This window comes from Pagrus pagrus, assembly GCF_965226575.1.
Source record: "Pagrus pagrus genome assembly, chromosome: 3".
In the NCBI taxonomy this organism is placed as follows: domain Eukaryota; kingdom Metazoa; phylum Chordata; class Actinopteri; order Spariformes; family Sparidae; genus Pagrus; species Pagrus pagrus.
This window is the reverse complement of record NC_140187.1, coordinates 3858866-3884010: the sequence shown is the minus strand read 5'-3', so window position 1 is coordinate 3884010 and position 25145 is coordinate 3858866. Positions and strand designations below refer to the sequence as shown.

Genomic DNA, 25145 nt, shown 5'->3' with positions numbered 1-25145 from the left:
ATGCATCATTTTGTTCTGACAGGGCAGAACCAGAAGCTTAGCATTATGCAATTTCATATTGCTTTGTTATTGCTTTCCCAAAGGTAAGATCGTTTTCTATTTTGTTATTAAAGAAGTACATTTTAACTAACACTAGCCTTCAACCACTTCCCAACTGACATTACCATTTGTTAGCATTACATAATATGATAGGAAAGGCAGAATTAATTCTGAGATACTGGATGTAATCAAATGGCAATGATAGCTAAAAAGTGGCTGAATGCTAACATTAGCCAATGGGTAATCAAATATGGAGTTTTGCCTTGAATTATGTCCCTCCAGATTTTCACTGTCCATCATCTTTTTTCAGTTTCTGATCAATCAGGAAGCAGTGAAATGACAACAATTTGTCAGATTTCATACTTTCATTCGACTTGCATTCCAGCTCCCCACCGAGGAAAATGGCCGCCGCGTCGATACGGTGATTTGCCATAGTCATGCTCTCAAAGGAAGTGAAATAATGAAAGCAGAAACTAATTTGAAGAAGTCGCATCATATATGAAGTCTGACTCATTTTGGTCAGATGTTATGTAATTTGTCTCAAGTCTACATTATTTTTATGTCCTCCGTGCTGGAACGGAAATTCATAGCTCAGGTTTATCACAGCCCACACGCTGGTGAAGAGCGTGCCAACCGACATCAACAGTCTGGAGATATTTTGTATTTATTTCAACTTCAAAAACAACCGTAGTCCACCTCAGCAAATAGATAAATAAATAAGGACATCAAGGAGAAACCCTGGAAAATAAAAGTACAAATAATGTATTTTTTGGTTTCTTTGACATTCTGTTTCACAGTGTTACATCATTCTGGTGTGCTAGCATAGCAAGGTAGGAAGCTAATCCAGTAGTTATTTAATAGCAGACTTTACAGCTCACAGTCTTGTTAATCATGTTGTTATTATGCACTTGTGATAATGTGTAGCTTATAATGTACAGTCTCCATTTTGTTAATTTTTTACTGTTAACTTGAACAACTACAGACACACCTTGGCTCAGGAAGGTGAATTCGTCAATGAAGCTGCTGCGTTGTACAGGTGTGTCGTCAACAAGCTAATCTGTAGCTAATTAGCTTCCTAAACTGCTAAAACGATCAAAATACAAGCCCCACAGAAATATAATATCCATTTCTCACTGATTGTGTGAGCAGCAGCTTGTGTCAGAGTCTGTGACCTACTCACTGATAGCGTTAGCGTAGCTAGCATTCCAGATGGGACTCACAGTTTAACATGGGAGTTCCCTGGATTAGCACGCTAAATTTAGACTAATGCTCCGCTCTCCTTCCCTCTTCTCTGATCTACTTTATTTATTCTTCCCCGTCAAGATCTATTACTTTAGCACGATATACTGTATTTCAGTATGATTCACTGTGATTCTCGCACGTCTGCTGCGTTGTGTCTTTGCAGCTAATCATGACTGTGTTGTCCCAAAATGAAAAAAAAAAAATGAAAATGACGTTTCTTTTTTCAGAACTATAAAACAAAAAGACAAGAATCAGAAAGAAGATGTATATAAAGATAAGTAGGGATGATGATAATTGACTTCCTGAACCACGTACACACACACCCACACACACCCTCACACAAACATGCACACACACCAACACAAAAATACACACCTCCCTCTTATTTCCCACTGTTGAAACCAGCAGTGGGAGTTTTGTGGACCAAAGTTCCCACACTTGTTGGCTGCACCATGACCGTGGCTTCCAAAGTCAATGGAGTGTGTGTGTGTGTGTGTGTGTGTGTGTGTGTGTGTGTGTGTGCGTGTGTGTGTGTGTTTGTGTGTGTCCGTGTGTGTTTGTGTGTGCCCCCCTGCTTCCAGCCCCTATAGCCTTTCTCATGGAAATTGGCAAGCAAGCAAATTGTGTGCACCTATGACCTATAACTCTCTCTCTCACACACACACAAACACACACTCTCTCTCACACTCACACATGCTCTCTCTCTCTCTCTCTCTCTCACACACACACACACACACACACACACACACACACACACACAGCTGTCTGTGCTATTTCTGACTACCCAGACTGTCGAGTCATCCGAGGACTGAGAACGAAGGGGGGAGGGAGGAATTAGCAAGCTTCTCTCTCTCTTCCTGCCCTTTTCTCCTTCCCTTTCTCCCTTTCTTCTCTTTTCATCATTGATTTTTTTTTTTTTTTACTTCGTTCTCCTTCCTCGTCTCTTTCTTTCCTCTTTCCTTCCGTTGCTTCTATATAAACTTCTCCTGATTTCCTGTATCTTTTCCTTTCCTTTCTTTAAACTTCTTTCCATCTACCTTTCAGGAGCCCTTAAACTTCTTATTTTCTCTTTTTCCTCTCTCTGATAATTTCTGTCCTACCTTCCTTTTCTTTATCCTTTCCTGGATGTGGGAAGCATGGGTTCTTAGGGAGCTGCAGCACCTCCTAAAAACCGGCATAATGACGTAATGTCAATTGCACATCTATACTTCCCAAGTTAGGAGACATATAATAAAATGTACTGTACTTCCTGCCAAGTGATGCGACTCACAGCAGGTCCAAGCTTTTGGTGAGATAATTTCATCATCGATTAATCCGCTGATTACTTACTAACAGAATTATTTCTAATATATTAATAGTTTTGTCTATATTTTGAAAAACGCACATCACAATTTCCCAGAATGTGCATTTATTAAGTTTCTAATAATATTGGTATCAGCCTCAAAAAGTATCAGTTAGGCTCTGTCATGTACTAGGCCTGTCATAAATGACAAAGAAAAGCAGCAGGGCCTCACATTTTAGAAGCTGCAACCGGGAAATGTTTGACATTTTTGCTTGAAAAGTGACTTGAATGAACGCGAACACATATGTAGATCCGCATATATGCTCGTCTCCTGTATGAGGTGGCTGTAGCGTCACTGCATTACGCACTACTGTATAATGAACTAATCATCGGACACATCTTCTGCCCATGTGAGCATCCTGTCTCACTCCCTCATCATCTCCTTGCGGGTTTCATGCTTGACTTCAGTGTCGTCTGTGTAGTCGCTGTGGCTTCTCTGACACATGTTGGTGTTTAAGTTTGCTCTTGTCTGCAAAAGAATCTGAAGATAGGCGTTACATTTTGTTAATAACTATTAGATATCAATAATCCAGGCCAGTCTGTATCCTGTATCCTTCCCTCTCCCTCCTTTCCACCCTTGCTTCTTTCCATCTTCCTCCTCCACTCCCTCCCTCCTTCCTTCCCACCATATTTTCTTCTTCCCTGTCTTTCTCTGTCCCTTCCTCTCTCCTACCCTCACATCATCCTCTTTTCCACCCCTCCCTCCTTCCTCCTGACCCCCTCCCTCTCTGTGTCTGTCTGCTCTCTCTGAGCCATCTGACTCGGCAATGACCGGCTGTGACCTTTAGCTGAATGCAGGAGGAGGTGGTGGTGGAGGAGGAGGAGGAGGAGGAGGAGGAGGCAGATAGACGGAGAGCAGGCAGCGGATGACAAATGAGCTAATTGCTTCAGATTAACCATGGAGTGTCTGCCTGCCTGCCAGGCTTACAGCCTCCTCCTGTCTAGACAACACCCCAGAGGGAGGGAAGAGATCAGCAGTCTCTCTCATGCAACATGACTGAGAAGAAGTGAAAAGTGTTTTAATGGCTTTTTTTGTTGTTTTCGTCCAAGTTGCACAAGGCAAAAGACCTGCAACGTAAGTGCAGAATCAGATAAATCCTGTTAGTTTTATGCCCAGCAGGAGCGTGTGAATTAAAGGCGATTTAGTATTTAACTTTCATGTTTCAAGTTTTGAGATTCAATAGAGACAGACTTAATAAAAATGGTACAGCAAAGGCTAAAATATCCTGACTTTTAGTTGCTATCAAGCTCCAAAAATGCTTATTTCCGACAGTTTAACCTTTTTCATCAGCGCTTTCTCGTCTTTCCAACAGCAAACTTCCAGTTTATAACACAGGCTTTTATCACATATTGTTGTCTGCCAGGCTGAGTTTAACTCGGCCGGTCAGTAAATTCTCAGTAAGTCAGTTTGTAATAACCAGAGAGGAGAATATTTAAAGTTGGTGACTCAGCTCTCTCGGGATGGTGCAACAGAGAGATACCAGGTCCGACTTTGGATCGGTCTCTTTTTTTTCCTGCCAGTGACCAAACCAGCAACAGAATGCAATGAGGAAACTCATCACAGCGTCTCAGTTAGTAGGAAAAAAAAAAAAAAAAGACCCAGATGGTCCTCGTGGTGCAGAGATGTCCTCTTCAGTAAAAACAACAAGTCGTTGTTGTTTTGGGGAAATTTGAAACAAAGCGGAAAATTGTCGTTGGCCCGGTCACACTCCATTAAGACCACCGCGAGGCAGTAAGTCGAAAATAGACATCAAGGGCAAAAGAAAATCAGAAAACAACGTCATTTTAAAAGACATGAGTGCCTTCAGGGTGAGGTCATGCCCTCTGTATTTCTTTCCTGAGACTATAGGTACAGGTTAGATTTAAAAGTTTGAGGCGGCTCAGACAGACTTTTTCTGCCCAAACTGAAGTCTGAGAGAGCAGTCACTAAGCCCGACCCGAACTCGACGGGCGTTCTGTTGTTTTCCCAGTCAAACCCGACACAGTTAATAAAGTTAAAACCCTTGGTGCATTCAAATCACGTCCCTTAAATAACAAACTCCTGCACTTAACTGAAAATATAGCACCAACACAGAAGCTCCATCAATTACTATTAGTTATCACTTGGCAATTATTTTTACACTGTATTTTGGACCCTGAAAGCACCATACCAATTTAGCCTACTTTTACACTAAATATAACACAATATAATACTGACCCGGTCCCGATCATCATCCAAACCTGGCCCAGTCTGATGGGTACCTTCAGGACCTATTGGGACCGGTTTTTTTCTTGTATCCATGTTCTGGTAGAGAAAAGTAGAGAAAACTAGTAGAGAAAAGCTTTTTGACCATCATGTAGAAAACTGGAATGGAGAACAGCTGATTGAATGTGTTCAAATAAGCAGAAACTTTACAGCATTTCCAGGTCTTAAGAAAGAAGATGAGCGACTGCTCTGACCTGCGAATAACCTCAGTATTTCTGGATGCACTTATAAAAAAAACATTAGAAAAATGGCGCAGGTGCAAAATTCAGTTTGTGAAAGAAGCTTAAGTAAGTTATGCATTCAGTGATTTTATTTGGCTTTGGCACAAACAACTCATGCAGATATTTTTTGGTGTAAAAAATGTGACAGAAATCAAAGGCAGGAAACCCTGAATGCTGTTTGGCTCCATATTAAAGAGGCAGTGTTATTGTGGATCATCACTGAAGCATGTTTTGGCCTGAAGGATGCTTTTTCACCGGTGCATCTGCACAACACATTTGCTTAAAAAATGATTTTGTCGTTCCAAAAAAGCTTCTGAAATTGAAAAGGAAGGAGACGTAGGTATACAGAATAAGTAGAGAAAGGAAGAGAGGAAGAAAAGAAAGTACATTATCATATCTTTTTATTTGTATTTTTGATGTGCATATTGTAAAAACCTGGAGTTGAAAGTGGGGCTACATATTGCACAGAAAAATATTTTTCTGCTTTGCTGAAGTGGAAAAATGTGTGTAGCGATATTATTATGTAATCGTGTTGCACCTTCTGTTGGAAACTAACTTGCGGTGTGCAGAACATCTGGACGGAAACATGAGAAAATGATTTCCTTGTTAGTATGCAGAGTGGAAGGAGTGAGGTAAAGGAGGGATTAGAGACGGCAGGAAATGAAAGAGAAGAGGCAAAAAGAGAGAAGAAATGAGAAGGGACAAGACAGCGGAGGGAGGAGGTCGGCTGACTGACCTGCTGACCTCCCCATTTGGGAGCTGACAAGTTTTACTGCAGGCTGACACACAGTCACGCGCACAGACACACGCACACACACAGCGTCAGAAAGAGTTTTCGTATGAATTATGAGTCATCAGATCAGAGACGCTGAGCGGAAACAGCACTCTTTCATTACGTTTCCTCAATACTGCAAAAAAAAAGCCCGTGCAAGTCTGTGAATAATGATCCAATAAGTAGAAAAATAATAATTAAATGAAAGTGTAGAAAATATATGTGACTCTTAAACTGGAGGAAAAATGAAATAGAAAGGTTTTATTTTATAACTTATAATGAAATAACATTATTGTTCATAAAATGTGGAATTCACGAAAGTGAAAAAGTCTTTTTATTTTCACGGCAGAGGTTTTAACTCATCGAACACAAGTGTCATTGGTGGCGTTATTGATGGTGATCATTATTGAGCCATCAGTACTCTTTATCGGTCCCACCTGCGCTTTCTTTTCTTGCCGTGACATGCAAAAATATCTGTTGTGAAACACATTTATGAATTACCATAAAGAAACAAGTCAAACAGGACTAATCACTCTTCGAGTTTGGCGACATTTACGAGACAGAAAGCACAAGATTAATGGATTCTTCACAGGGATGAAAGAACAAGTGGGGATTCATGTCAGACAAACACCTCCGTCAAAACCAAAAATATAAAGAAGAAGTCGTAGGAGTCGTGTGTTTGTTGGCATTGTGGGCGAATTCAATACGCCCTCGATCAGATTTAAAATGACAAAGCTAAATTGTCCTTGTCCTCCAATCAGGAGGGCAATTCAGCTTAAAAAACAAGGGAGATATTGAACAAACAAAAAGGATATTGACAAAAGTAAGACTTTGGGTGCCAACACAGTAATCGTTCAACCAGGCACATTTTATAATGCAATGACGACTGGTCAAATTGTTGCATTGGTAACACAAAGTAATGAAAAGTAGAGATCTTGTATAACGTTTCAGAATAGAGACGAACAAGAGCTGCAGACAGACAGAAAGGAAAGGAAAGGAAAGGAGAGAGGAGTTGTGGGAGTGTTTTGGCTGAAAGACGGAGTTCAGCACCAGCTGACAGGATAGAGAGACAGACAAGCTGTCAGCAGGCAGAGTGCCCACACACACACACACACACACACACACACACACACACACACGAACGAGTAGTGGAGGTCTGGGTGGTTTCACACAGATGGCGAGGCTGGCATCGCAGTGTGTGTGAGTGTCTGTTTCTTTTTTGCCTTTTACAATGACAACAGTCTTTAATAAGCATAGGAATGTGACTGTGTTTGTGTTTCTCCCTGTGTGTGTTTGTGTTTGTGCTCTTTCCTTGTTCCTTCCTTCCAATTCATCCTTTCATGAGTTCCTTATAATAGTAACTATAATGAAGAAGAAATCAGGTTACACAGGGTTTAGTGAAGTACATTCAATCTGGGTTCTTTTGGTTTAGGACGGATGTTGACAGAAGCAGCATTGTGGACCAGACCAGCAAGTATTTACCCGTGACCAGTCTATACATAGCTGCACTTCAAACCCGTGTTCAGGAGCCGCCGCTGTACTCGCACTGCTATAATAATTTCCCCTCACGCGTGTCAGACATTCATACATATCTGGTAAAAATACTTGAACGTCCCAAATGCCAGCAGGAAATTGTTTGTTCTACTTTTTTAGTTGTGACGTATTTTTAAACACATTATCAGGTGATTGGTTGAGCTTAGTCAGAGAACACGGTACTCATCCTGTCTGCTCCACCCATTCATATTATCCCATATAACCTTTTTCCCTTTGGTTTGTGGAAGACTCAGGCTACATCCACGCTAATGTGTTTTCATTTAAAACAGAGTTTAAAAACAAAAAATACATCTGTTCAGATTAGTGTTTTAGTTCGAGTAAAGGCTTGCCTCTTGGAAAAGGGTGTAAGTAGTAGTAGCGTGTTAAAACACACGAAAAGATCAACAAAGCCTGTAATTCGTTATCCATGTTGAATTGACCACAGGTAGTCGAGGGTTAGAGATAAATACAGGCCGATGAAGCAAGCTGGAATAAAGGGTGACATGATATGGATTCGTCAAATCAGGGAACGAAATTTTGTGGCTTGTGTCTTCATTTCCAAAAGTCTCAGTTTCCGTCTGTCCACATTGAAATGAAACCCCTGAGTTTTCAAACTGAAACGGGGCCAGCAACATTTCCAGAAGTCTCGGATGTAGTGGCCCTAAAACACAGAGGTTGGCGTAAACGCAGCAGATGTTTTGCCTATTAAAACCCAAAGGTATACGTGTGGATTTGAGTTTCCGGCCCCCTCTACAAAATTGTAGTTTCACGTGATTTTGGATCGTTGTTATTCCCATATCTGTGTACAACAAGCTGGAAAAGCTTGAACAGATAATAAATAAACAAAACTTGCTCACAGTGTCAAGTCGTTAGTTTGCTCTCCACATTAATTATACATTCATTTGGCTTGGGTGCTGCCATAGAAACAGTAAAAGTCAGCCTTGCTCATGTACTGTTGTACACATTAAAGTAGCTTCTCATACCACTCCTGATCCATATGTTCAGTAGTTTCCCATACCTCAGCAGCTCTGCCAGAGACCTATATAGCAACCTACTGGCAAAGTGTTTAAAAAGCAGAAAAGAGGAATAACCCTTTAATACATTTGAATCATATTTGTTGTCAAATTTGATGTTTTTCAGACATAAAACCACAAGACTCACACGTCAACAGATTCAGTTTTTGCTTTAAAATCCCTGATTTTTCACACGTCCTAATGAGAGGAGAAGTTCAAGCTTCACGCCCTCCCTCCCCCGTGTCTCTCATCATTATTCTGTCCCGTCCCTCTGACCCATCTGTGTCTCCCAGACGCTCCCACCACTCCCCCTCTCTTTCTCTCCCCTCTCCTCTCAGTCTCTTTCTCTGCCTCCCCTCCTCCCCTCACGTTGACCCCCTTTTGTTCACAGCTATGGCGGTGGTGGTGGGGGTCTGGTCAGCTGTTTCCTCAGTCTGTGTGTGTCTGGACAGTGTGGGAATGTGTGTGAGAAAAAGTTGCAGACAAAGCTCGCTGGAGCCTCAGAGTGTGTGTGTCAGGCGGTGAGGACACACACGGTGTCGGAGCATCAACGGGACATGTAAGCTTGGAGTTCAACAGCAGCGAGGAGAGATTTTGTTTTTAGTTTGTTTTGTTTTTGTTTGTTGTTTCGGTTCAATTTTTTCAAAGATACTCGGGTTATTATCACTGGAATATAAAACATCTACGTCTTAAGTCTCAGTCTGAGCAAACATCTTGTCCTGTGAAGAGACTATGCAGCCTTCGTCAGGGAGTCACAACCATGACAACTGTGTTCAGACGCAACTGTGCGGTGAGTTTCTCATCTGCGCCTACAGAGAAGAGAGTCTTATCTCTCTGCTCAGATTTTTAGCTTTGGGCTGTTTTTCCTCTGTATTGATGTGTTTTATACTCTGAGGACTGACGCTGTTGCTGACTTGTTGCAGAAGTTGGGAAAGATGATGCTCAACAAGTTATCTGATTTTTCTTTTGAAAATATTGTTATTCAGGGCAGAAAAATACAATGAATCGATTAGATGATTGACAGAAAATGAGCTGTAAGTTATTTATCGAGTTGGAGATGCCAGGTTTTGATGGTTTCAGCTGCTTTCATGTGACAATTTTGCTGCTTTTGTGTGATTTATATCCTATAAACTGAATACCTGTGAGGATTTAGACTGTTGTTTAGACACAAGTGTTAATATTAAGACGTCTTTTTAGGCTTTGGGAAATTCTGATGAGGGTTGCCAGGCAATGAGAGTCTCTGTGGCTGGTGTTCATGCTTTGTATTTGCCAATAACGCACTCATAAATGCTGGTAATCATTAATCAATCCCCACTGTTTTCTCACTTGCTAATAAGCCGTCAAGTCTGCAGTCGTAAATGTTTAATAAGTTGTTAATAGATGGATGTTGGACCTCGTTCTTTGCAGCCCTTTACCAAAAGTTAAAACCTTGAAACTTAAATGCGATTATTAATGGCAAATAACTCATTTTTAACCATTTATACACAACTTATCCTTTAATAAACACATTAGGGAAAGTCGGAGGAAAGAAGCTGCTCTGTAGTCTGGTAGTACGGCACTAAAACAAAGTTTACTTTAGTTTCAACCATCATCCTCTTTCTTCCACGCGGGCCGCCATGATCAACAAAAATAAAAGATGGATCCTCCATCTGATGGAGGAGTTTGTCCAGGCTTAAAAGTGTGAATATCTTCTGGTTTCTTCACTCGTCTGTGACAGTAGACCGTATATATTTGGGTTTTGGGAGAAACTAATATTTTTCACTATTTCCTGACAATCTAAAGACCAAACAACTAATTGATTAATTGAGAAAACAGACTAAATGTTGCAGCCCCGGTCTCCTAAAACTTTGGCAAGATTGCAAATAAACCTGGTTGGAGCTGAGTAAGATCACCTCGAGTGTGGGTTTTTAACCAGGTTTCATTCTTGCACAACTGGTTTCTGATGATTGAGTTTTGTCCGACAGACTGAGACTCTGTGGACTGTTATTTTATGGTCGTATTGATCACGTGAGCAGTTTGCTGTATTTTAGTGTTTTTCCTGCTGGGCCTGTGTGAGCTGTAAATAACATTTTTATTGTTTTATTGATCTCATGTGCTCATGTAGCGTGCGACCTGGTCGGTAGAGGTCTGTTCAGGCCTCAGATGAACTAAACAGGTTAAAAACAGGCTCGGTATAGATTATTTATTAAAGGTTATAAATGAGTCATAAGGGTCACTTGACCTGACTGTCTCTGTGTCTCTACATGTTGTGTAATGGTTAGCTGACCAGACGAACATAACAAGACTGTGAGAACTAGAGTGTGTGTCTGTGTGTGTGTCTGTGTGTGTGTGTGTGTGTGTGTGTGTGTGTGTGTGTGTGTGTGTGTGTGTGTGTGTGTGTGTGTGTGTGCATGTCTGCAGGCTACTTTATGTTCTCCTGTCTGACTTGGCCCTGACCTCCGCCTGCTCCCTGTGAAAAAAACGTGTGAGAAAAAAGCTCCGTTTGTGTGTGTGGTGGTGGTGGTGATGGGGGTGGGGGATGCAGAGGAGAGGGGGTGTTAGAGCAGACTGTCTCTAAACAAAGCTAGCCCTGTCTGGTCTGGTCTGGTCGGGCTGTGTGTGTGTGTGTGTGTGTGTGTGTGTCAGACACCCTGACCCCCACATAAGGACTACATCTCTGTCTGGACTGTGTCTGAAAACCCTTTTTTCTCTCTCACAACACAGAATAGTACAAACCTCTCTGTTGTATTGACACACTACACACTTCACATACATGTAGAATGAGACTATCGTATCCGTGAACTGCAGATTTATGCCGCATTAGGGCGACTGTGTATCAAGTTGTTTTTATAAAATCATGTCTAATAAAAAGCCCAAACCATCAATAAATGTATCAAACTGAAACCACAGGGTGATTTTATCCATAGTGGTCAACAGATGATTCATTAATGTATTAAGTGTCTGGTTCTGCAATGTAAAGATAAATATTGACTGCTGTTTTATATCTTTTAGAATTGGATATCTAGTTATTTAATTGATTCGGTGACACTTTATAATAATCATCATTAATCAGTGGTACATTTATAGTTAATTAAACTTAAGTCATGCACTGTTAACTAACAATGAAATGCTTTAACTAAGTAGGGATGAAACTGCAAAAAGATTTGCTTCCCGAGTCGCGACCCAAACAATGTTTATAGACACAGATTTTATTAACTATTTACAAAATATTATAAATATCAGCTGCAACTTTACAATAAACAATTGCTCAATAAATGGTTTATTAAGCATTATTAACTTAAGTTTGATTAACTCATATATTTATGATGGTCATCATGAAGTGTTATCATTGACTGTCAATATCAGGCCATGTAACCACAGTGTCACATACTGTTGTCCTCTGTGGCTACATAAAAACAGGAAGAGCCACACTGTGAAGGTGAATATTCAAAATACAAAGTTTCCTGCGTCATATTGTTCTTAATAATGATTAATGATGAGTTTTAGTGTTTGACCTTGACAGACTTGTATTAAAGGGACATTCTGGTAATTTTGAGGAACTTGCAAATGACATATGTTTAAAAGAAATGTAATAGTCAAGCAGCAGAGGCCAAGATATTCTGACTTCAGTCTGTAGTTTCAGTCAGAAACCAGGGCAAAAACACTGTACTACAGTTCCCATAATGCAACTGGACAGAATCCTTATACAAGACTCTCTCTGCCTGTTTTGCACCGACACCGTGCTCCTGTTTATGAAGCAGGCTTTCGGCTTTATCTGATGACATCTCTACGACATCATCAGGGTTGTGCTCTCAGACGTAAATCAATCGATGAGCCGCAGCACACTGTAAACATGACGAGTAAACTGACCGCGATCTTTGTTTCTGTGTTGTTTCTGCAGCCCAGCTGGAGTTCGTCCAGATCCTGGTGATCGTGGTGGTGATGATGGTGATGGTGGTTGTCATCACCTGCCTGCTGAACCACTACCGCCTATCAGCTCGCTCGCTCCTCTCCAGACACGCACCCGCACGCAGGAGACACCTGCCATTGGCCAACGTAAGTCCGACGCTACACTCACACTCACTTTTATCCAATAGATTATGTCCAGGTGTAATTTATCCACAACACTAATATTACATATCTGATCGCAGATGGCTGTTTTGTTACCATTACATTGTTAAAAGAACAAAACATTCACTAAAGCACATTGCACTGAATTACTGCCTCAAACTCTAAATTAACTGGGACTTTTAAGTGTGACCAGATGGCTGTTTGATTATTTAGATGCATATTTTTCCTATTTGTAAATGTGGCCACACTCAGAGCCAGAAGCTTTTTTGTTTCTCAAAGATAAATAGCTCCTAAATTAAGGTGAAAATATGTGAATTCCAGCAGGAAAAGTGCTTCACATTTTTATTGTGCGATTTTTTTATTTGTCACATAAAAATAAAGCAGAATCTTAAAACATGAGGAGCAAATGGAGAGCAGTGAATATAAACAGCAGCGTAAAAAATCATCTAATGATTATTTTCATTATCAATTTGGACGTCTTGCATAATCCTGCGGCTTCATCTCTAAAAGGCTGCAACCATCGATTATTTTCATCATTGATTCATCTGCTCTATATAATGTCAAAAAATTGTGGATAAAATCTTGTCACAATTACCAGTGACGTCTTCAACCTTCTTCTTTTGTCCAGCCAAGAGTCCAAAACCGTAAAGGCTCTTTATTTACTGTCATAAATGACAAAAGAACGGTAACAAATCCTCATATTTAAGGAGCTGGAACCACTGAAAAACGATTAATCAAATATAAAATCGTTTTGATCGACTAATAGTCAATAGATCTACAGCAGACAAAGGACCTGAATGGAAGAAGTTACAGCCTGTGTGAGTGTCACCACAACAACTCTGTAACATATTAGAGAAACAAAGAAACCAATCAAACCACTGAATTAAAAAGAGAAAGTGAACGTATCATGAGAACAACAGTCACCGTGGTAACATTATTCGCTGTGTTTTCACTAGTTTAGTCACAGTATGAACACTTCTCAATGAAATCAAACGAGAGTTTGAGTGACAGCATGTGATCACAGTGATTAAACAGCGCCGCGGGCTAAAGCTAACACACTGACTCAGTTCTTCATTAACGGCCACAGCGGCTCACAAAGACTATTTCAAGACGCGCACACACGCAGACACACACACACACGCGCGCTTGACTTACACCTGAGGCTTCTACAAACATATGACTTCACTTGTGCTCCCTGAATCACCTGCTACTGAATCACTGATGTGTCTCCAGTCTCCGAGTGGAGATATATGAGTAAAGGATGAGGCATAATCGTGCATGCACACACACACACACACACACACACACACATATATAGAGCTCCTGATAAGCTCAGGGGAGTCATTGTCCTAGTTAATTTGGATTAGCAGACAGACACACTGACACATATGCAAGACAGGCAGACAGACAGGCAGGAAAACTGTCGCCAGAGAACAAAAAAGTTTTTTAAGAAAGTTCCTTCCGCTGTAGTCGTCTCCTCACTGCGAGCTGTGACCATCGAGGCTAACATGACATAGTTATTTCAAAATGTTTCCGCAGCCGTCCAAGTTTGTTGTTACACAATATATTATCAAGTTGGTTATAGACTCATGTAGACTGATGGACAGTTGTTGCTGTGTTTGTTAACTAGATGAAACTTTATTGATCAATCTGGATCTTTGGGCATCACAGCAGCAAGAAGTCATAAGATTTGCAACAATTAAAGGTCTGAATTGCTCAAAACAATAATTAATTAAACAAAAATATACGTGTGAAGTTTGAGAAATGTTTCAGTTATACCAAAATGTAAAGATGCTGCAGTTAGATCAGGGCTCACAAGGGCATCTACGCAAGTCACTGAGAGATAAAGGCAACACTTAATGAAGATATATGGATATTTAAAAAGGCCCTGTGGCAGTGATGTTTTTATGTGCGCCTGTAGAGCCCTCTAGTGGACACATATGTAATCAAACACCAAAAAAGCACAACAGCACAATTTAATAGCTTCATAAGTCTGTTGGTACATGCTGTCTGTCATAATTAAAGAGAATAAAAACAAGAAGATGCAATAAACATATTTCTCAGATACTAAGTTCTAAAATAAGTAAAAACAAACTTGATCAAAATATTATTGAAATCAGAAAAGAAGCTGCAATTTGTGATAAAGGTAAAGCAGCTGGAGATATGAGGAGACAGGGCCTTTAAAGTGATTAATGAAATAAATGCGACTTTCTTCAGATCGTGTGATTTTTGCAATATTGCATAGCTGATAAAAAATATTGTGTAAATGTGTTTGAATCAAAGTGACTTTATTTAATAGATCATCTCTCTCTCTCTCTGTCAGGAGGGAAGTCTGTGGTCCTCTGAGGGCACGGGGACGAACAGCGGTCTGAATGAGGTAAAGTAACATTTAGACACATCAAGTTCGTTTTTCCAGAGTTTATAGCACTCGGTTTAATGTGATATGACACAGCAGTAATTTGACGTCGTTCCCCTCCACAGCACCAGGTGTATAACCCACGGCCTCCAGACAGAGCGGTCCCTTCATCCTACCTGCAGCGGGAGCCTCAGCACTCCCACTCCCAGTCGCAGCCTCCGCTCCAGTCGCAGCGCTTCCAGCACACGTACGCGCCGAGTCGCTTCCAGCCGACGTACCCCTACCTGCCCCAGAGCCTCATCGATCTGCCCCCCACCATCTGCCTCTCGGACGGGGAGGAGCCGCCGCCGTACCAGGGTCCCTGCACGCTGCAGCTTCGAGACCCGGAGCAGCAGATGGAGCTGAACCGCGAGTCGGTCAGAGCGCCGCCCAACCGAACAGTGTTCGACTCCCATCACCCCCTCGACCCATCCAGCTCCTGTCTGCAGGCCAGGTAACAACTCCCATGATCCCACGCTACTTGTGTCTCTTGTTTTGAATTGTTTGAGAGACCCCTAGTGGCAGAAATTACATGATTCCTGGGCTCCTGAAACTTATTTGTGTCCCTTGTCATTTTGCTTCCAGTCTGCAGGCGCCTCCTCCGAGCGTCCACCCGGGCATCAGTGTGCTAGAAGCCCAGGAGGCCTTGTCCCGGCAGCAGAAGCAGGGCTCTCGAGTGGAAGGAGCTCCACCGACCTACAGCGAGGTGATCGGGCACTACTACCACCCGACGTCCCTGACGCCCAGCCACAACCATCGGACTGTATCGTCCTCACAGGCGCCCCCGTCCTCGTTCATACACGGTCTGCTCCGACCTCCACCTCAGCAGCAAGGAAGTGTGGACAACAGGAACGCACGGAATACCAAGGAGAAATCCCAGAAGCCCCAGCAGGTCTGACATTACTGCTTCCTTATTCCTAGCCTGCGGGAGAACCAGGACTGTGTCTGCTCTCCACGCGGGAGTAGCAAATGAGGAACAACCTGGTCGATGATAACATCCACTCTGATTGGTTCATGTTAGTCGTAGTTGTTGCTGACATGCAGTCAGTTCCCCCTCTTCATGGTTCGGGCTAGGACTGGGAAGCAGCGCACGCTGGCTTCTCGTTTAGGTAAGAACAAATGGAAACCACATCACTCCTGCTGAGCACAACTGCGGGAGAAAATCTGGTACTTCCTGTTCCGCGGCTTCTTACTTCCTGTCTGAGGAGCTCTTCAGATGAACCGATGATGATGTCAGAGAAGAGGGCCGAAGGTGCAACTCCACCTCGTCCCTCCTCTATAGACTGATCTAACTTGTCTTCATTCATTATAAATATTTACTTGTCCTGTTTGTTTCTATAGAACTTTTTTGTTTGTCTTTTTTTTTTTTTTTTTTTTGCGCTTACAGAAAAATTCCTATCCAGGCAAATGGCGAAATGTTGCAATCTTCTTGGTTCTTCCAGGTCTTGTTTTTCTCTGTTTTCTAGTGATAATCGCCCTCGCTGCTTTGGCTCCATTTAGTTCTGTTTCACAGTCCAACGTTGGCAGTGACTCCTGCACCAGGCTTTAGCTACATCACTGGGACACGTGAGCACATTAGAAATATTTCCAGAAAGAGTTTAGATTTAGTTAGCGTGATCTTAAACTAGCTTACCAGTTGTAGCACAGTGCGGAAAGTCCTGCGAGCTAAAAATGTTCTGCCTTATGTCGACCAACTGATGCAGGAGTTGTCGCTAAAAATCCTTTTTTGGTTGTTTATTTTATGTTTTCTAAAGAAGGTTTGCACAAAGTTCAAGACTGTTCACCGCAGAAAAAGAAAGAAATCCGCAATATGGTCGCTGAGAGAGAAAACAGAGAAAGTAGGGGTATTTTTCTAAACTTGATAGATTCTTATGAGTAAAAGAGATGTTTTTTTTCTGTTTTATATGTTGTCTAGTTTTAGAAAAAGAAACAAACATGAGTAATCTGTTGGGGTGCCAACTTTCACATCGAACATTTTTGCTACATACATGTTGGCATGTATATACGTTACAGACTGAGTATATATACACACATGTATGCAAACCGAGAGCGAACTTAAAAAGCACGAATTTAGAGTTATTTATATAAATGCTGAAAAGAATTGCACTATTTTTTAGGATGCGCAGATTGAACGTGTGAGAGAGACTTTTATTGTGAAGGAGCTCTGTCCATTGAGACGTTAACAGACCGAGAGAGGGACCAATCAGAGGGTCCAGCTCAGTGCACGGCGTCCGGTATCACGGTAACATATCATAGAGAGACTCTGACTTTGGTTCAACAGACTCGGATCAACCATTTCTGTACCATTGATTAAAAAGAAAAGAAACCCTACATTTATGCAAATGTCCGAGTCCCGTGAGCCAATCACAAGTCAGCATTCAACCCTGTGGGCCCAATCAGAAGCTCTGCTCGTAGCTCTCTCTCTGTTTCACCCCATTGGCCGAAATCATTAGCCAATCCCAAAGCTGGCTGTCACTACCTCGACCAAACAAGTCAAGCACATACGAGTTTGTTAATCAGACCGTGTCCACATCGACAGACGTCTGAACTAATCAAGACAATGTGAAATGTAACAGTAGAGCAGAGTAAAGTAGAAGTAGAGGATGTAGTTAGTCTTTAATCCTCCTGTGTGTTATTTTATTTTGAATGTCAGATTTTTTGTTCGTTGGGTGAAACGAGAGAGAAGCGCCGCAGATCCAGTGACAGCTATCGTCCCCTCTGTAGTGAACTACTGAGGCAGGAAGCCAGGTCGCCCTACAGGCCCCAAATGAGTGATACTCGGACTGTGCACTGCTGTGGCACCAAACACACACCAACACACACATGCACACGTTAGACCAACACTAGCCATGTTTCCATATGTTTCCAAATGTCAAGCGAATTTCAAATTAAGGAAAATCTAAATGTGAATCTGGTGCGTTTCCGTAAACTGTTTTGAGCGAACGAACTGGGCCGGTGTAGGCTACGTGGCTACGTCACGCGTGGACGTGGAAGCAAACAGAGGGCTAGAGGTAAACAAACCAGGAGACAACATGGAGAGAGGTCTTCAGGAGTTGCTTTCGATAGGGCAAGTTGTAATTGTTCTTGCACGTCAGCTAGCATCGGCCATGTTGCATGCTGTCCGAGATATTCTTCAAAATGCTTTATGGAAACATGGCTACTGTTGGTCACACACCTCCAGTTTCTCTCCTGCCTTCTCAGCACACACACACACACACACACACACACACACACACACACACACTCCCCTCTGCTGGGTCTCTCTCTCTTGCAGGCACCTCTGAGCACTTTACTGCAGCAGGAAACGAGACAACAATCTTCTGTCAGCCAGCGTCAGATGATGAACCTTAAAAACCTACAGTAGAATATTTTAGTTTTATAGGTCACAAACCTTTACAGCCACACTTTAAAGAGATGCAAAGAGTTGTGTTTCAAAACTTTCAACATCCTTCAAGTGGAAAACAAATCAGAACCTCACTACTTATTGATTTATTATTCAGAAGCTAGTTTTAGGGCTGGGTATCGTCTTATTACAATATTCAGTACTACTACTATACGAAATATAGTTATGTTTTTCCCCATAGCACAATTTTAAATTGATTATTTGTAGTCTTATTTTTTATTTTTGACCTCTTCTTCCCTCAGTGGATGTGATAGTTTTGGAGCAGAACTCTTTGTGCGCTGAACGCAGCACGAGATGGGCTGTTAAAAACTGGACACGCTGAAGTGTTGAAAAGTGACACGAGTGTTAATAACAGCTTGTCTTTTGTCGTCTCTTTGAAAGTGTGGAAATAAAAGTTAAACTTAAGTGTTGCTAGAGTAGAAAATTATTCTATTATGCTTTTATTATGTTTTTTTATTTGCTCCTTGTACGAAGCATTTAGTGTTACTTCCACTGTTTTGACCGAATGCTCTGATTGATGTGAAGGTTAACAGAGGTCCAAATGACGCCAGCGCCCTTTAGTGTCCAGTCTTTATGCAACAGCGCCCTCCACAGGGACCGAGCCAAACCGCAGCCAAAACTCCCGAAGCTAAGTCAGCACAACTGTGTAGAGGAGAGAGTCAAAAGGCCAAAAAACAGATTTTATATTCTGAAACCCTTCAATCTTTTCCCAACTTCTCAGATGAATCACAGGCCAGTTTGTGCCTGTTGTGTATTTTTGTTTCAAACATCTGTTTTTCTGAGAGATAAATCTTTCTAACAACACTTCTCACTTTCCAAAATCCTTGAGGAGTCTTGTAACGATCTGGAAATGTATTTCGTCTGCTGTACAACAGAAACGATTATAATTTGTTTCTCAAGTTGCGACTCTGTTTCGTAATCCAAACAAAGATGCCAACCAGAAATGACGGTTAAACATCTTTTCTGTTGTGCGGCAGAGGAATAATTTTTATCTAGAACGAATTAGTTTGAGGACTCTTTGATGATTCTGGAAACACAGAACAGGTTCTTACTTTTCAGACAAACAGATGCTTGGCTCTGTGACTTGACTGATTGAAAGTCTTTCTAAACATCAGTGAACCCACATAAAATTAGATTTGTTTGTGTCCGTGTTAAAAGGGACATCAAAATATGACTTACAGACTCCTCCTCAGAATTCTGCCTTAAACGTCTTTAATACAAAAAAGACAAAAAGTTAATCATCATGTTTGTTTACTGCCTCTCTTTTTCCTTCGTTTCCTGTGCTGCCCCGCCATTTTTTATTTACTTGAAAAGCACTCGAAGAAAAGAAAAATCATAATATTTTGACCCAAAGCAGCTGAGGGAGTGATGACTCGATCAATCAAAGTATAAATCATCTTTGGCCTCAGAATGAGATTATGAGCCCAGTCCCTGCATGAGTTTAGATAACTTATTATACTTTCCTTTCCTTTCCTTTCCTTTCCTTTCCTTCCCTCTTTCCCTCTATTTCTGTTTGGACTGGGCTGTTTCCCTTTTAAAAGAGTTCGGTTCCCTGCTCTGGAGGGTTCGCAGCGGGTATGAGAAGGCTGGACAGGCTCCGATCAGGGCGTCACAGTAGAAACTAATGATAGTAATAATAATTTAATGTAATGTACCTGTCAATTCATGAGAAGTCTAATAGTGTAGAATCAATCTCTCGCTTCAGGGAAACCTGCGCTGGCTGACGATACGAAAAAAAAAAAAAAAAAAAGACGGGAGGAGAGGAGGGACAAACTCTGTGAGAGGCTCGAATCACACATTATTTTACGACCCACGCTGAGAGGTGTTCTCCATCTTTTATCTTAGACGGAGGCATTTCTTCTTCCACCGCGACCAGTAACTCCCAAACATTTCAAGTTCAGCTCAAGTTGAGTCGGTTCAGTCGAATCAACTTAAACTGCAGCTCACAGACGAAACCAATCAGCTCCACGCCAGAAATAATCAGGATCTGTTTGAACTGGTCGCACATTTTCTCCTCGCCTTAAGCCAGCGTGAAGGAAATGTTACAGCAGAGTGTTTTTGTAAAGTCAGCGGACAGTGTCTTTCCCAGGGCACAGTGTGTGTGTGTGTGTGTGTGTGTGTGTGTGTGTGTATGTTCTGTTAATGTACACTGACTTGCCCTGGGAAAGACCTCCAGCTGTCTAGACAAAAACTAAACACACACACACACACAGAGCAGACTAAACAAACCAGACCTTCCACACACACACACACACACACACACACACACAGGTGCACTTTCATTACACGTCTTTATTCTTAGTGTGGACCACACAGGAGAGCAAAAACATTTATCTCACACACACCTGGAGAGTCGCCTCCCTCCTCCTCCTTCCTCCCCCTCCCGCCTGAACGAGCTCTTCCTGCCCCCTGACAGATGCCTGCTGTCCAATGACAGAGCTCCTCTCAGACCAGCCGCTCGCTGCCATTGGCTGGCTGTCTTTTTTTGGTCTCCCGAGGAAACGTTCGTCGTTTTATTGTCGTTTGCTATGTCGTACGAGTGTGCCTGCCTGCGCTGAGACGGGCGAAATGTGAGTGGCCAGTTCGGGCTGTCAATCATCCCGGGCCACGCCTCCTTACTGTCTCAGATGATGATGATGATGATGATGATGATGATGATTGGGTGATGATGATGAGATTGAGGATGATGAAGATAAGATGTTTTTTGATAGTGATGCCGCAGAGAGCGTTGCAATACACCTACTATTTGCCTTTTTGATAATATTAGTCATATTTTAACGTAGTGTGCTAAATGTTAAGTTTTTTTATTGTTATTGTTGTTATTATTGTTGTTTATTCACTTGAGAACAAAAAAAAAGGTCATTTTACTTCAATCCATCGATACACACAAAACTTTTTGGTTTTTTTTCCATTTGTGAAACCAACGTCGAGAGTTTAAAAACTACCTAACACGCACACAAACGCTGCAGATCACTGGGAGGACGTGTAAATACGAGATACTTCTGCTTTTAAGTGCCCTTTTCCAGTTTTAAAGAGCAAATTCTCATCTCAGAACAGCTCACGTTGACTTCACTCAGTGCTGAGGTCGTCTCGCTAACAACATTTTTCGAGCACCATTTTTGCTCGCGCACTTACAAGTTCAAGTATTCTTCTTTGTGTCCTGGAAAAAACCCAGTTAGTCCACCCGCTTCTCTAATCATCGCCTCTCCTCGCCCCGGCCCAGCGTCTACACGTGTGCCTTCTGGTGTCCGGGCCCAAACGGAGACTTCATCCGTCTGTTTAAAGCATTTTTAGTGCAATGAACCCCCACAAATACTCCAAAACTGTTGCCTTGTGACGCTGAGACATCAGACAACACCAAAACATTCAAATGCACTTACTACATAGCCATCGAGTATGGAGGCCCACTGATGCCAGGAAAAGGAAAGAAATGTGTTTTTGCATTTTTTGACTGTAAACTTTCAATCTCTACCTTTAAGTCAACATACAGTCGATGACAGGTCCTTATTATGAACATCTGGGAAGTTATGACTTTGTAAGCCAGAATTATACATCTGCTTTGACTGTCATAGTCCTGATTTACAAAGTCATGTTTTTGGCACGTCTGGGCTTCCACACTGATGAAAAAAAGATGCTGAATGTTTTAAAATTTAGCTCACGGGTTACTTATGCTGCGTTCCAGAGATGTCAGACAGTCAGACATTTTGATAACATCTTCATTTAATTCCACCGGAGTTGTATTTTTAGCACAGCATGACCTTAAAGGTGCAATATGTAAAACAAGTTGGCGTCGGATTGATACACCAGATGTGTCGCCAGAGTAACCGCTAACTGCTGCTAATTGTAGCTACCGTTACCGAAGTGTTGGTGGTTACGACGAGCTGGATAGGGGTGCTAGTGGGGCTAGCCGGTTAGCACGCCAACTTCAGAGGATATCTCTGCAACATCAGTGATAGACATCCTAATGTCAAAACTACTAGTTCTTCACATTTGTACATATTGCACCGTTAAACGCGTCATGTTAGCAGAGTGCTAACAGTTGAACAGTTCTTTCTTCTACTAATTCACGTTGACGTTAAGTTGTCGATACACTCCGAACTAGAAAACAAGATTTTTGTTTAACTTCTGACATTTTTTACGGAACGCAACATGAGAACCGGCGCCAACATGGCTGCCGTGAACACAAAGTAAACAAAGTACAGCCAGTTTTCTGTCCACAGCAGCATCGTTAAAGACATTTCCAAAGAAGGAATCATCCTAAACGAGACTCTTGTCTCTGAAAAGACAAGAGTTACACCTGACTTGAACTTTTCTGTTTTGTTATTTTCTTTGGGCAAACAGTTTTTCTTTACAAACACCTTCGTCCAGTTCTTGTGACTCTTTTGATGACGAGTATTTTGAATCCATAATAACACAAACTTGTGAAGAACTCATGAAGAACTTCTTCGTAGCGGACTGGACGAAGGCGAACTGTAAAAGAAACTGTTTCCCCCGTTTTGTGTTTTTTGCTCATTCTGCATCGTTGTGTTCTGTTCTGCTCGCTCTGCTCTTTGAATCAGCGCCACACGGCGCCTTTTTTCCTCTGACAATGTTGAAGAAAAACACTCTCTTTTGGTTGCAGTTTGTATGTGTGCATATTCAAAACAAGCCTCGATATCTTACAGGGACGCAGCAGTGCTCTGATGCTGGTCCACCGCAGCGACTATTGTAGAAGTCTTCCACCTGTTTTCGAGTTTTATCCTGCAAGCATGTAAAATGTGGGACTTGTACAATAGATCCGTTTGTTCTGGTCGGGATTCCTGCACACAGCTGGTCCAGATGTTTGAAAAATAAAAAAAATCAAGCTGTGATTGTGTCGCTAAACGTGAATAATCATCAGCTCTGGAGAGATCTGTGAACTCTTTCCAGACATCAGATAAAACGTGTGGGAATCCTGATCTGTTTGTAGAAAAAAACGTCGGGTTTCCCTGAATTCAACTTCGGCACCGGGCTCAGAATTCTTCCAGTCGAAGTGGGAGGGCAGACGAACCCGCTGCTGAAGTGTTGAGGGTTTAAATCCACTCTTTTATCCGTCACAGCATGGCTCACATACTTATATAGAGGCCTACTTATTCTCAATGATAATAATTGCTTATTTGTGTATTAAAACAGTTTATTTTAATTTATATTGGATGGTCTACGTGTTGCAAAGGTTTGTTACGTTGTTATTTTTCTTCTCTGTTTGCTGACAAACAGAAGACAATGGTTTATCGTTGTTGTCACAGAACATGGTATGAATCGGACACATTTCAGTTAGCCTTCGATTTAAAAAATGAATAAAAACGTTTTATAAATATGTCTGCGTCTCCTCTGGTTCTTTATTTATCTATTTGTTCTCAGTGTTTTATTTTGGTGCAAAATACCCTCATACAGTGAGTTCAGGAAGTATTTATTAAAAAGGAAAAACTCAAATAACAGTTTTCAGACTGTTTGCTATGACACTTGAACTTCAGCTCAGGTGCCTCCCATTTCTCTTCATCATCTCTGAGATGTTTCTCCACCATGCCTTGAGTCCACCTGTGGTTAATTCAAATGATTGGACATGATTTGGAAAGGCACACACCTGTCTGTCTATAGAAGGTCTCACAGGTGACAAAACCAAGCCATGAGGTCGAAGGAGCTGCATGCAGAGCTCAGAGACAGGATTGTGTCGAGGCTCAGATCTGGGGAAGGCTATTGAAGGTCCCCGAGAGCACAGCGGCCTCCATGAGTCTTGAATGGAAGAAGTTTGGAACGACCCTCGCCCTCCAACAGGACAATGACCCTCAGCACACAGCCAAAACAACGCAGGAGTGGCTTAGGGACAACTCTGGGAATGTCCTTGGGTGGCCCGGCCAGAGTCTCCTGACTCGAACCCGATCCAACATCTCTGGAGAGACCTGAAAAAAGTCCCCATCCAGCCTGACAGAGCTTGAGAGGATCTGCAGAGAAGAATGGCAGAAAATCCCCAGATCCAGGTGTGCAAAGGGTGACGGTTAGTAACATGTGGCTCCACACACAGATCTGCAGAGGGTTTCCCTTTAACTGATGACAACTCTGTACCTGTGCTCTGTGTAATGTCAGCCAGCATCCAGCAGGTGGCGCACTGCATTTATATTTGCTTTTTTAAAGTCTGTCAGGGCTCTTCTCCTCCTGCAGGGAGGCCGAGGCCTCATGAGTTTATACTGTTTATTTTGAGTATTTAATTCATTTTTCTGCTGCTTTATACTTCTACTCCACAACATGAGAGCGACATATTGTCCTCTTTACTCCTCAGTAACAGTCAGTTTATAAATCAAGAGGATTCCAGTTGAAATAAAGTAGAAAAGTTCACGTATTTCCAGGAATAAACACAATATGATCATCATTAAGATCTGAACACTTCCTCAGCCACTGCTGTTCACGTCTTCAGTGAGGAAAAAGAGAGTTAAGATTGTGAAGGAAGGGAAAGAGAAAGAACGAAGTAAAGGATTTCAGTATGAGAGGCTGAGTGGGACGGGAGACGGTTAGATAATGAGGTAACAGAGAGGGAAAGATAAAACCTGATATCAGCTGTGATCCATTGTGTTACCTCGTCTAACCTCGCACACCGAACATATACATACAGTACATGTCAGTAGAGTTGTGTAGATACAGACACTGTGTGTACTGTTAGCATGTTTTTACTTTGATCAAGTGTCTTTATCTTTCCTGTTTGAACTGATAGACCATCTTTGTCTCAGGTATTGTCGATTCATGAGGTAACAGGAGACTTTCACCTGCTCGTCCGAGACCTGAGACCTGACTTGGACTTTTGACTATAGACTTGATAATAAAAGACTTGACTTCCACTTACAATAACTTCAGACATTTCTTGTATTTGTCTGGAATGA

At 41.9% G+C, this 25145-nt stretch overlaps 1 protein-coding gene across 2 annotated transcripts in view; it reads left to right on the top strand.

Annotated features, from left to right (window-relative positions):
• pmepa1 (prostate transmembrane protein, androgen induced 1) overlaps window positions 1–23592 on the top strand; it is a 43841-nt gene extending 20249 nt beyond the window's left edge. The window contains exons 1-5 of one of the 2 annotated variants that reach the window (XM_084349538.1): window positions 8938–9197; window positions 12288–12442; window positions 14781–14834; window positions 14939–15306; window positions 15438–23592. In XM_084349538.1, coding sequence (XP_084205664.1) covers window positions 9140–9197; window positions 12288–12442; window positions 14781–14834; window positions 14939–15306; window positions 15438–15750 — 948 coding nt within the window. In that variant the 5' untranslated portion in view covers window positions 8938–9139 and the 3' untranslated portion in view covers window positions 15751–23592. Of the gene's footprint in view, window positions 1–8937; window positions 9198–12287; window positions 12443–14780; window positions 14835–14938; window positions 15307–15437 lie in introns of those variants that run through there. The other variant, XM_084349537.1, reaches the window with a different exon arrangement.
• Window positions 23593–25145: the final 1553 nt, after the last annotated feature.